Raw genomic sequence first — 12,489 nt, 5'->3', positions numbered from 1 at the left:
ATATATATATACATTTTTAACTCAAATTTGCTTTGCTTCTGGTGCAGGGGTCCCTGGAACAAAATATTTTGAGATGAGGGTGTCCGTGGCCAAATACATGTTGGTGGTCCTCGACATGAAAAAGTTTGAGAACCACTGATAGCAACATATGTTTTTTCAACGACAAAAAAAAGTTAGGATTTAGAAGACATTTGTAGAATACCCCAGAAGCAAAGATTTGAGTTAAAAAATATTTGCTTTAAAAAAATAAAAATAAATTCAAACTAAGATTTGCACAAATTTTACAAGATTTTTCAAACATAGCAGATCTACAAGCTCAAGCTCTTGTGGATCTGCTATTTTTGAATAGCCCAAAGAAATCAAAAAATGACACAAATGCTTTCCCGGTCTTAATGGGTTAACCACCAGTGATTCATTTCATGTTTTGAGCTGCAGCAGTGCGGGGAGAGAGAGAGAGAGAGAGAGAGAAAGAGAGACAGAGAGAGAGAGAGAGAACAAAACGACTTTTAATTCCTACTGAGAGAGAAATGACACATCCTACACATTACATGCATAAACACTCGCTGATGCAAAAAAAAAAAAATACCTGCTGATGCACACACAGCTTTTCAATCACCTCTTTCTCTTTGCATAATCCATAGCATTACTGTCAGATGAAAAGCCTCATATGTAGAACTAGTCACGATTACAAATTTAAGTTGACGATTAACTGTCACTCAAACAATTGCAATCGAACAATTTAATTGTGTGTTTGACATTGGAACGTAATGAATGCAAATGTAATTTCCGTTTGCCTTTTAAGCTTAACGTAATGAAAAATGGCACAGGGCATAAATAACTTAAATATACAAAGATATTATTGACATATTTAATATTTTTATACATGTAAAACATAGCAGACATGAGGCGTTGTAAGCTTGTAGATCTGTTATTTCTGCTTTTTTAATATCTGAAAATGTATGAACATTTTTCGACATGGAGACGATTGGGACAATTATGCAAAAAATAATTGCGATAAGACGATTATGTAATAATTGTGACAGGCCTACTCACTATGTCCAAAACTGTTACTTTTCAGGATTAAAACCAAAATAGCTAAAAATTGCTGATCTACAGTACAAGCTCAAAACGCCTCGCTTAGGGAACCAAAGTGTGACATCGCTGTCGCTAGGCCGCTATCCCCCCCTGGGTCAGAGTTATATTTCGTACATTGAAAATACCCTTAGGGTCTCAATAGCATCGTGGCATATAAGAACTGTGTTAAACAAATGAGACTATGGTATTTTCACTTCCCGTGACCCAGGGGGATAACGGAGCGACGTCAGGACCTCCATTGTCACGCTCCGCTCCTCAGCCCTTGGTCCGTGACTGCCCTTATATGGTGTTGGAGTGTTTAGGGCTGTTCTTTAGGCCTGTTTGGCTCAGTATGTGCTGTATTTGTCTTGTATTTTTACTCTGTTGCCTCCTGCCTTGGCGTTCTGTACCCTTATTTTGTAGTATGTTCTCTGCCTTCCTGTCTGCCCCTGTAATTATGTACCTGCCTTGTCCAGAGTGTAGAAGATAGAGTAACGTCACGCTTTGATCTCGCTGCAAAACGGGCTGCATGGGCTATAGTTCCAAACATTGGAACTATATAGCCAGTCTTGTGATTTCCTGTTAATCCCCTGCCTATTTAAGCCCTGTGTTTGTACTGTAGCCTTGTTGGTCCGTAGACCTAAGTCGAGTGAGTTCTGTGATTTACCGGCATAGTTTATAACAAACAAACACCTTTTTTTTAACACTTCTGCCTACCTCGTCTGCTTTTGGGCCCTACCTGTTACTCATCCATAATCTATGGTGACGTGTTGTAGATCGGCTATTTCTGCTGCTTTTGTGTGATAAAGCAGGGCATATTTACAGAGGAAAATACTTTTTTTTCTAAAGTTAAAATATGGAGATATTTCATGCCTGACAGCAGAGATAGTCACATCTTCAGCTTCCACTTTATTGTCACATCACAAGTTCTCAGGAGCAAAAAAAAAAAGGAGTGGGTGAATATTATAGTTTTTTTTTAACAAGCTGAAGCTCCCAAACATTTTGCAGTTTCAAGAAAAAAAGACTCATAAGGGTATAGAGTAGAGAAAGAAACCAGGTAAACAAAGTTGTATAATAGACAAGACACAGCAATACGATGTGAAATACATACTGTATGACGCTGCATAATGGTCAAAACGGGAACAAAAAGAGGCAGAAATATGCTGCTTCTTGCACAACTAGAGGGATACACATTTGCCAGCACATATAAATAGCAAAGCAGATATAGACAACAAATACACAACTGGGACACTGCCGTTTTGTGGTTGCGTCACAAGTTGCGTTCTGCTTCATGAATTCAACATGCATGTGGATGTAGAGAGAGCATGCGCGTCTACTCTGTGCTGAGAGCACATCAACAACACATGCAACATGCATGCGGATGGAGAGAGCATGCGTGTCTGCTCTGTGCTGAGAACACAACACATGCAACATGCATGTGGATGGAGAGCATGCATGTCTGCTCTGTGCTGATCACAACACATGCAACATGCATGCGGATGGAGAGCATGCATGTCTGCTCTGTGCTGAGAACACATCAACACATGCAACATGCATGCGTCTCAGCTCGGCTCCCTGCAGATCCCTGCAACTCACGCGGCGGCGTCCCAATTCTACCAAATAATGCTTAATTTATACACAACCTGTCGTGTAAACGATTTATAAACCAGGCTTATTGCCCACCAATGAATTAACCCATTAAGACCAGATTGTTCTAAAATAGCAAATGTACAAGCTCGCAGCTTGGCACGAGGTGACGCGCTGTGAGCTTGTACGTCTGCTATTTTTGAGAACCACTCTTCTTTTCTTTTTTTAATACATTTTATTCCATGATTTTGTAACCCTTATTTTTCACCCAGTGCCAATGCCTAAGCTTGTAATCCTAAGGACGTAGTGTGTGGAAGGAACATGTTATTCCCCTCCATCAGGCACCCTGGCTGACCAGGGGGAGGCAGTATAGAGACCAGGATTACTGTTTTTTTTTGTTTTGTTTTTTTGTATTGATTGATTGAATACTTTATTTAGAAAGACATGGTAAAAGTACATGGAAGTACAATTCACAATACAAGGTCCTTTAAACTGGATCACTCATAAAAAGCACTTGGCTTATTTAAAATGAGATCCCTGTGCACTCAAATCATGATGACATTTAAGAAGACATACAAATATACACTACTATGCAGAACGTCATACAATCAGCTTACAGGTTACTGGTATGAAAAACAAGAAATATGTACAATAGACAGTTTTAGGAGGAGGGTGGGGGGGGGTAGGTTAAGACTTTGACAGGGGCCAGTTTGGAATTGCAGCCTCCTGAAGGTGATTCTTTAGGGCAGTTTTGAAAGTGAGTAGGGTTTTACACTCCTTTACTCCTTTGGGTAGGGCATTCCACATTTTTGTTGAATAGCATGAGAAAGAGTTCATTCCCTTGTTTGTGCCAAATCTGGGTTGAACATGATCAGTGGAGCTGCCTCTGGTGTTATGATTGTGGACTTCATTTACGTTTTGTAAGTATTTTGACAAATACAGGGGGATCCCAATGTTGTGTCGAATCTTGTAGACCAGGCCCAAAGCAAGTTGCCGTACTCTGTCCTCAACCCTAAGCCATCCAACCCTAGCAAAGTGAGCGGGGGTTAGATGGGTTGTATGATTGAGGCCAAGAAGTAGCCTTTTGGGATGTCTGGAGTCTTTTTTTTAAGGCCTTAGTGGTGTTGTGATACCATGAGAAGCATGCATAGTCGAAATGACCTTGGATGAGGCCCCTGCGAGAATCTTCAGGGTATCTTTACTGACTACCCTAGGGGACACGGGGAGAACATGCAAACTACACACAGAAAGGCCCTTTCACCAACACCACCTAGGGTATGGGCGAGAACCACTCTTCTAAACCAATGTTCTAAATCTTAAGTTAATTAGTTGCTATAATAGTAAAAATCTAAAATGACACACAGATGCTTTCCCGGTTTTAACAGCTTTAATTTATACACAACCCGTGGTATTAAAGGATTTATAAACCCAGGCTTATTAGCCCACCACCACCACCAGCACCGATGAATTAATGAATGGACATGGTGTGGAGTATCTTGAATCTCTTCAGATGATTCATGTTCCGCTAATGGCTTGTGTTTTAAATGGCTTCCATCAGTTATTACGTGTCTCTCTGGGTCTCAGAGCTCCGCGGGGCCGCTGGGCCGCGATATGACTTATTCTGTAGGAGACATGGATAATTTACTGCATGAAGGATGCAACTTTAACCCGCTAAGACCGGGGGACGCATCTGTGTCATTTTTAGGCAAGATTTCTTTGGGCTATTCAAAAAATAGCAGATCTACAAGCTCATAGCTTTGAGCTTGTAGATCTGCAATTCTTTCGAAAAATCGTGGAAAATGTGTGCAAATCTTTGAATATATATATTTTTTAAAGCGAACATTTGTAAAATATTTTGTTCCAGGGACCCCTCAGGAAGCAAATATTTGAGTTCAAAATGTTCGCTTCAAAAAATTATAATACTCAAAGATTTGCACTCATTTTTGCCGTGCTATGAGCTTGTAGATCTGCTATTTTTGAACATCCAAAGTATAACATAATGGTTTTAGCTCAAATCTAAAATGACACAGATGCGTTCCCGGATTGAATGGGTTAATGAGATGAGATGAGATGATAGGTACTCTCCAGCACATTTCTAAATCTGTCTTACACCCCTCCCTCCCTCCCTCCCTCCCTCCCTTCCTCCCTCTCTACCTTCCTCCCTCCCTCTCTCCATCCCCATCCTCTGGTCTGCTTTCCATCTTACATCTTATTTCTCTCTCTCTCTCTCTCTCTCTCTCTCTCTCTCTCTCTCTCTCTCTCTCTCTCTCTCTCTCTCTCTCTCTCTCTCTGCCCTTCTCTGCTCTCTTCTCCTACTGCTCTTAGTTAAAATTATATATTTTTTGGGTTAAAACAAAAGGTTAACAAGGTTAACACACTATATTCTGATATTAATCATTGCTTAGATAGTGTTAGTTCAGTAACAGTTTTAGTGTTCCACTTTTGTCAAGCTCATTTCTTTTGTGTCATCACTTCCAATTCCATTTATTTATCCTGTAAGAGTTCTCTCTCCTGAGTGGAACCAACTGGAATGGATTTTGGCATTTTCTGTTACTGAACAAACACTCTATACTGTAGCAATGCTTGCTATAAGAGTATAGGGATATTTAACACTTATTTTAACAGCAAAATATCACTTACACACAGAAACATAAAGGTGGAACCAAAACTGGTTCTTCAGAGTGATGCCATAGTAGAACCATTTTTGGTTCCAGAAAGAACCTTTCAGACCATGAATGGTTCTATTAAGAACCCAAACCCCTTAAACCGTATAACCTTCATCAACCGGCTGAAATGTGCAGATCTACAAGCTCACAACGCGTTGCGGTGCGACGCGTTGTAGATCTGCTATTTTTGATGAATGTCTGCCTATTATTAAGACATGGTTTAAGAGTTCAAAGGTTCCTCAAAGAACAAAAAAAAGGTTCTCTAGAACTAGATGAGGAACATGAAGAACCATTCACTAGATCAAATGGTTGTTTAGTAATTGATGGTTCTTTGTGGAGCCATAGCCTTTTAAAGAACCATTTAAGAACCATTATTTTTCTGTGTGTACCCTACCTTTAACCAGGCTCTGCTTGTGTTTTCTCTCTACAGGTGTGTGGTGCACAGACCCTGCCTGTGATAGGCTAGGAGTCAAGAGGAACTGGGGCCATGATTGGCTCCGCCCCGGGCCCTGGCGGGCGTGGCCGGGCCTCGGTGCCGTGGCCGCTGGGGGCGTGGCGGCGATGGGGCCCGGCCGCCGCCTTCCTGCTGGCCGCCACGGTGGCCCTGGCGCTGCCCGAGGGCGGCCAGGCGTGCCCGCCCCGCTGCGAGTGCTCCGCCCAGCTGCGGTCGGTGGCGTGCCAGCGGCGGCGGCTGGCCAACGTGCCGGAGGGCATCCCCACGGAGACGCGCCTGCTGGACCTGAGCCGGAACCGCCTGCGCTGGGTGCAGGCGGGCGACCTGGCGCCCTACCCCCACCTGGAGGAGGTGGACCTGAGCGAGAACCTCATCGCCACGCTGGAGTCCAACGCCTTCGCCAGCCTCCAGAGCCTGAAGGTCAGTGTGGGGTCAACAACCAACGGCCCCTTGAAATACAGGAATCGTTCCCTAACTTTGGAAACTAAAAGACGTGTTCCTTATTGAACTGATAAGGGACACAGTTTGTTGGTTACATGTCGGGAAGCCGACATGTCGCCTTTCCGACGGTTACTAACCCTATACCTAACCCTAAACCTAACCATAACCGCACGCGGGAGCCACGTAGTCGGAGTAGTGGGATGTCGGAATTATGAGCGGTACCCAGTTTGTTCCCTATTTTGGGGGGAATCAATTAGGCATGTAACAATTTATCGTAAATCGAGAGAATTGATAAAAAAAAAGAGTTTTCAGTCATTTGCTACTGTATTGAAAAGAGGATAAGAGAAAAAACAGTATTGAATATTTCATTTTGTGTTTAAAAAAATTGTGAAAAATCGTATCGTGAACCTAGTATCGTGATTCGAATCGTATCGTGAGTTTAGTGAATCGTTACATGCCTATATTCAAACATTGACACACATCTTACAAGTTCAAACAGCTCAAATACATATACATGGACTAAAGTTCTCGGTCACCACACTACCATAGAAGCCAGCATGTCTTCTATGGAAGCATGTTACGCAGGGAAAATAGCCGATCTACAAGATGTCAATGCGTCTGCCACATTGAGAGCTTGTCGAAAGGCTGTTTTCAGTTATTATAGTACTTGGTTAAGTTGGTTTCTCTCCACTCCTGTTGAAGGTGCTGAAGCTTCGGGGGAACCAGCTGAAGCTGGTGCCCATGGGGGCGTTCGCCAAGCTGGGCAACCTGACCAGCCTGGACCTGAGTGAGAACAAGATGGTCATCCTGCTGGACTACACCTTCCAGGACCTGAGGAGTCTGAGGCACCTGGAGGTCGGAGACAACGACCTGGTCTATATATCACACAAGGTACAGTATAGACCTGGTCTACAGTATAGATGGTCGACATATCCCAAGGTACAGTACTATAGGTCTACATATCACACAAGGTACAGGAGCTCGGAGGTTCTTTAACTGGGAAGAGAAATCATTATTCATTTCACTTCTATTTTCTCACTCCCAAGACGGCAAACGGGTGGCGGCTTGGGACGGATTTGACCAAACGGCAAATGTTTGATGTCTCTGGGGGGGGGGTCCCCGTAACGGCACATGTTGGCTAGGGGGAACGATGAGTTACAAAAATTCAGTAAATCGAACAGTGATAAGTCGGCTGAAGCGGACTTCGCAATGTTCGGCACGGCGACTAGCTCACCTAACGGCTTGCTCGGCCATGCCGCTCATAGCTCACGTCCGCTTTAAGCGGCACCCTCCGTTGTTTTAACAGTTTTTTTGCGGAGCCGTCAAACCTATTACGTCTAGGGTTTGAAAACTGCACTTCAGCATTCCAGGAGTAGGGAACTGACCGGGACGGCTAGATTACGTGAAGCGGACCCCACTCCTGTCACGTCAAATGTTTGACGTTTGGTCATATTTGACCCAAGAAGTCACTATAGGCCGTTTTGGGAGTGAGAGTGTAGTCAGGGAAGGCCAATTGAGAGCAGGCACTCTTTCCCAATGACGCCCTGATTACAACAAACATACAGCTCAAAATTAAACAGATACATATTACAAAAGATAACAACATTATAGATTTCATAAGATACAAGTACATACAGATTTCAAAGTGTTGACAACAAGCTATTTAAAGCGATCGAGTGAAATTAACTTCTCCAATTTTAAAGCAGATTGTAGACAGTTCGACATGAGTTGGACATAATAAGGAAAGGATCAGATTTAACAGTGGGCAATGTTTGTAACCAAGTAATCTTGTGAGAGAGTAGAGATTACAAACTCTAAATGATAATAAGCTGTTAAGATAATCTGGCAATTTATTAAGCAAGGCTTTGTAGATCAAACACAGTACAGTGATGTTCCCTCCTCATAGCCAATGATGACCAACCAACCTTTTAATAAAGCCTACAGTGATGGTTAAGTTAAAATTCCCTGAGAAGACCATGCTTGAAGATCAGTGTAAGATTGATATTAATTGAATGGAGTGACCTCCTTAAAGGGATATATATAATATATTTATGAAAATGAGTAATGAAAAGAAAACAATAGAGCTTTTAAAAACGCATGGAATAGAATAACCACAATATTTGTTTGCCTATGTATGGCATAAGCTGATGGCAGCCATTGTACATCTGTTTTCATAATATCTCCCCTAAATATATTCTTGTAAGGCTGTCATTGTCCATGGTTGCGGCCTTTTGCTGCCTTTTAAGGGTGACAGGGAAAATAGCAAACCTTGTGCAACCTCTAGTGGCTGAATGTTGTCTAGTGCTCCTTTAAGATGCTTGTTTTCTTCCCTCGCCAGGCCTTCTCAGGTCTGCTGGGTCTGGAGGATCTGACCATCGAGCGCTGCAACCTGACCTCCATCTCCGGCCAGACGCTGTCGTACCTCCGCAGCCTGGTCACCCTGCGCCTGCGTCACCTCAGCATCGCCGCCCTGGAGGACCAGAACTTCCGCAAGCTGTCCAACCTGCGCGGCCTGGAGGTGGACAGCTGGCCGTACCTGGAGTACATCTCCCCCCTCAGCTTCCAGGGCCTGGACCTCCACTGGCTCTCCATCACCAACACCAACATCACCTCCGTCCCCTCGGCCGCCTTCAAGAACATGGTGCACCTCACCCACCTCAACCTGTCCTACAACCCCATCTCCACGCTGGAGCCCTGGGCCTTCCGCGACCTGCTGCGGCTGAAGGAGCTGATCATGGTGAACACGGGGCTGGCCACGGTGGAGCCCCACGCCATGGGCGGCCTGCGGCAGATCCGGGTGCTCAACTTCTCCGGCAACGACCTGCAGACTCTGGAGGAGAGCTCCTTCCACTCGGTCAACAGCCTGGAGACGGTGCGGGTGGACGGGAACCCCCTTCTGTGCGACTGCCGTCTGCTGTGGATCCTGCAACGACGCAAGACCCTCAACTTCGACGGCAGGGTGCCGGTGTGTGCCGGGCCGGTGGAGGTGCAGGGTCACAGCCTGGGCACCTTCACCGACTCGGCACTCTTTGACCATTTCACCTGCCAGAAGCCCAAGATACGGAACCGCAAAATGCAGCAGGTAATCAAAATGATGACGAGGCGTGTTAACCACATGATGAGCCCTATAGTCTCATGTAGCCAGATGATCAGATACATGTGGTGACATGGTTCAAGGAATGTGTTAAAATTGGGTGTGAACAGCTTGGAAATTAAAAAGGTTACTGAATTACAGAATCATATTGGTCCACAATGGAAAAAAGCCCCCTGTGCATTTTTGCGTTATCCTTTTAGCATAACTTTTGACTGTACTACCTGTACTGTTAACAATCGTGTTATTGAAGTATTCAATCAATCAATCAGGATCGGTCACTCAAAGCAGTGGGTTTACTGTAGGTTTGTTCGCTTTTTTTTTCTTCTCTGAGACCTTCTACCTATTGTGGGTGTGTCATTATAGGCAAACATTCAGTGAAAATAGCCGTAAATAGCAAAGATTAACAAATATAGCTATCAACATTTTCAGAAATTCACTTTTTCCCCGCACCGCAGGTGAGCGCCCGCGAGGGTCAGCCGGTGAACTTCATATGTCGCGCCGAGGGCGAACCGGCGCCGGCCATCGTGTGGATCTCCCCTCAGCGCCGACGGATCACGGCCAAGACGGCCGGCCGCATCACGGTGCTGCCCAGCGGCACGCTGGAGATCCGCTACGCCCAGCTCACCGACAGCGGCACCTACATCTGCATCGCCAGCAACGCCGGCGGCAACGACACCTACTTCGCCACGCTGACGGTGCGCGGCCAGCCGCTGGACGCCGCCTCGGCCTTCTTCCTGAACCGCTCCATGTACAACGGCGAGTTCCTTAACGACACCGGCGTGAACGGCACGCGCGTCTTCCTCAAGTTCACCCTGGACATGACCACCATCCTGGTGTCCACTGCCATGGGCAGCATCACCTTCCTGGGTGTGGTCCTCGTCTGTTTCCTGATGTTGTTCGTGTGGAGCCGCGGCCGCGGCCAACGCAAGAACAACTTCACAGTGGAGTACTCCTTTAGGAAGTCTGAGCCGGCCGCCGGCGGCGCCTCGGGAGGCGCCAGGAAGTTCAACATGAAGATGATATGAAACAACGCAGCCAGGGGTCCCTCGGGGGAGGCATGAGCGCGTCGTCTAGAATGACGACGCGCTAATAGACACATGCAAACACACACAGCCGCGCTGACTCGCAAAGACATAGTGTTGTCCACGAATGTGTCCACGGATCCATTTCAATTGGATGAACCAAAAAACTAGAGCCGTGGTTAAATTTGACTTGCGTTGATGTTGGCTGACAACAAAATGACCCTGACGTCACTGCCTCCCAGCGTTTTGTTTGTTAATATTCAGCTTATGGTAGAAATGCAACTTATGAAAGATAATAAGTAACTTTACAATGATATTTTTTAAGAGCTATTACAGTATATTGTCATTTTAGCTTTGATAAGCACAATGGAAAGATCAATTATAGAATATTAAGGTGAGAAATTGGCATGATTCCTGGGCTTGTGACTATTGGTGCCCATGTCTCTCTTGGTGGTTCTAGAAAGAGGAAATGAACACGTTTTGTCTTTACAGTATTCCAGGAATTTGGGATATAAATCAGAAATTGTCACCAGGAGAGACATGATTACTGTCCGGTCACAGCATTTGTACTGCCACTGTTCCTAAAGCCTGCCTTGCTTCGAATCATTGCAAAAAGCATGTAAAATTGCAATTTAGACTTAAGTTGTACAATAATAATGAAAATAAGCCATTTTTGGATACTTTTTTGTACAGTAACTTCTATTGGAAGATCCATGTCAATTTAGGCCACAGCTGAATGGTGTGGAAGGCTGTGCTATGGGTCCAAAACGCTACACAAAAAATCTAATCAAATAAAATAAAACCCAAATTAAATAACCACGACCATGATATTAGTTTTTTTTACACGGCATGGAAAAAAAACAAAAAGCATGACGCATGTGATTTGATCCATCTAATAATTAACAGGAATGAAAAAGAGTTTTGCGACGAGGTTTTGTGCTGTGTGAGTTTGGGATGAGCACACTGGCCGCATGCGTTGCCATGGCAGCCCCTGTGGCCCGGAGGGTTTGGTTAGGAAGTCAAGCCCACCGGACACCACGGGCTGCACCGTAACCATAACAACCAACACCAGAGCGAGAGCAAGGGGAGGGGAGGGGGGGGGGGACCGGGACAATGGCGGGTCGGATGGAGGCTGGCTGGATGGTCGGGTAGAGCACTGATTCCAAATGGACCCTTAGCGGGTCTGCAAGTCAGAGAGCGTACGAATGGAACCGAACGGACCCGTAATACGGGTCCGTTCTGTTCCATTCGCACGCTGCATAAACACTGTCGATTTTACAGTGTCGATTGGAGTCCCAGAGATAAAGAATGGTTTTAAATAGCGGGGGGTCCGTGGAGAGGAGAGGAGAGGAGAGGAGAGGAGGGGGAGAGGTGCAATGTCAATGTGACCTCTCCATCTTCAGCCTCCCATCACAAAGCCCCCTCCTCTTCCCCAAAGCTCCCTGCGTTACCCTTTCATCCAGCTGCCTTTGGTGCCGGAGTTCAGCCAGCCAGCTGACACCCCCCCCCCCCCCCCCCCGCCTGGCTCTCTGCCGTATTGGTGAAGGAACTGACCTTTGCATGGCTGCCAGGGGGGAGCAGCCTGGAGCGTCAGGGTACACTCAGAGGCACATAACGCTCGACCCCGGTCACACACACACACACACGCACACGCACACGAACACGAACATGCACACACAGAGCCAGAGACACACACACACACACACACACACACACACGGACGACAAAAGCACATGCTTCACTTGCGCGTACAGCCACACAAACTGCTGCAGTACACAGAGCTGGAGAACCCATATCATTCACGCATACATAATATTATACAATACTAACACACTCACACACTGCACCGTGCGCCACAATCTTCTCTCAGGACAAAGTTCTAAAGTTCTAGTTCGCCCACACAGCAGGCGCAATCACACACACACACACACACACACACACACACACACACACACACACACACACACACACACACACACACACACACACACACACACACACTCACGCACACGCACACGCACACGCACACACACTTTAAGCCTGATACACCGTCGTACGGCGGAGCATAAATTAAGCATAAAACACTGTTTACATAACGACATTCCAGCAATACTGTATGTATGTAGAACTATGAAGCCAAACTCATTCTCT

General features: G+C 45.5%; 1 protein-coding gene across 1 annotated transcript in view; it reads left to right on the top strand.

Annotated features, from left to right (window-relative positions):
* lingo3b (leucine rich repeat and Ig domain containing 3b) overlaps nucleotides 1-11,410 on the top strand; it is a 109,708-nt gene extending 98,298 nt beyond the window's left edge. The window contains exons 2-6 of the mRNA XM_084057063.1: nucleotides 5,758-6,201; nucleotides 6,925-7,095; nucleotides 7,176-7,193; nucleotides 8,561-9,304; nucleotides 9,772-11,410. Coding sequence (XP_083913189.1) covers nucleotides 5,815-6,201; nucleotides 6,925-7,095; nucleotides 7,176-7,193; nucleotides 8,561-9,304; nucleotides 9,772-10,341 — 1,890 coding nt within the window. The 5' untranslated portion in view covers nucleotides 5,758-5,814 and the 3' untranslated portion in view covers nucleotides 10,342-11,410. The remainder of the gene's footprint in view (nucleotides 1-5,757; nucleotides 6,202-6,924; nucleotides 7,096-7,175; nucleotides 7,194-8,560; nucleotides 9,305-9,771) is intronic.
* Nucleotides 11,411-12,489: the final 1,079 nt, after the last annotated feature.

This window comes from Gymnoscopelus microlampas, assembly GCF_963454915.1.
Source record: "Gymnoscopelus microlampas genome assembly, chromosome: 5".
In the NCBI taxonomy this organism is placed as follows: Eukaryota; Metazoa; Chordata; class Actinopteri; order Myctophiformes; family Myctophidae; genus Gymnoscopelus; species Gymnoscopelus microlampas.
This window is presented reverse-complemented; position numbering and strand designations above follow the sequence as displayed.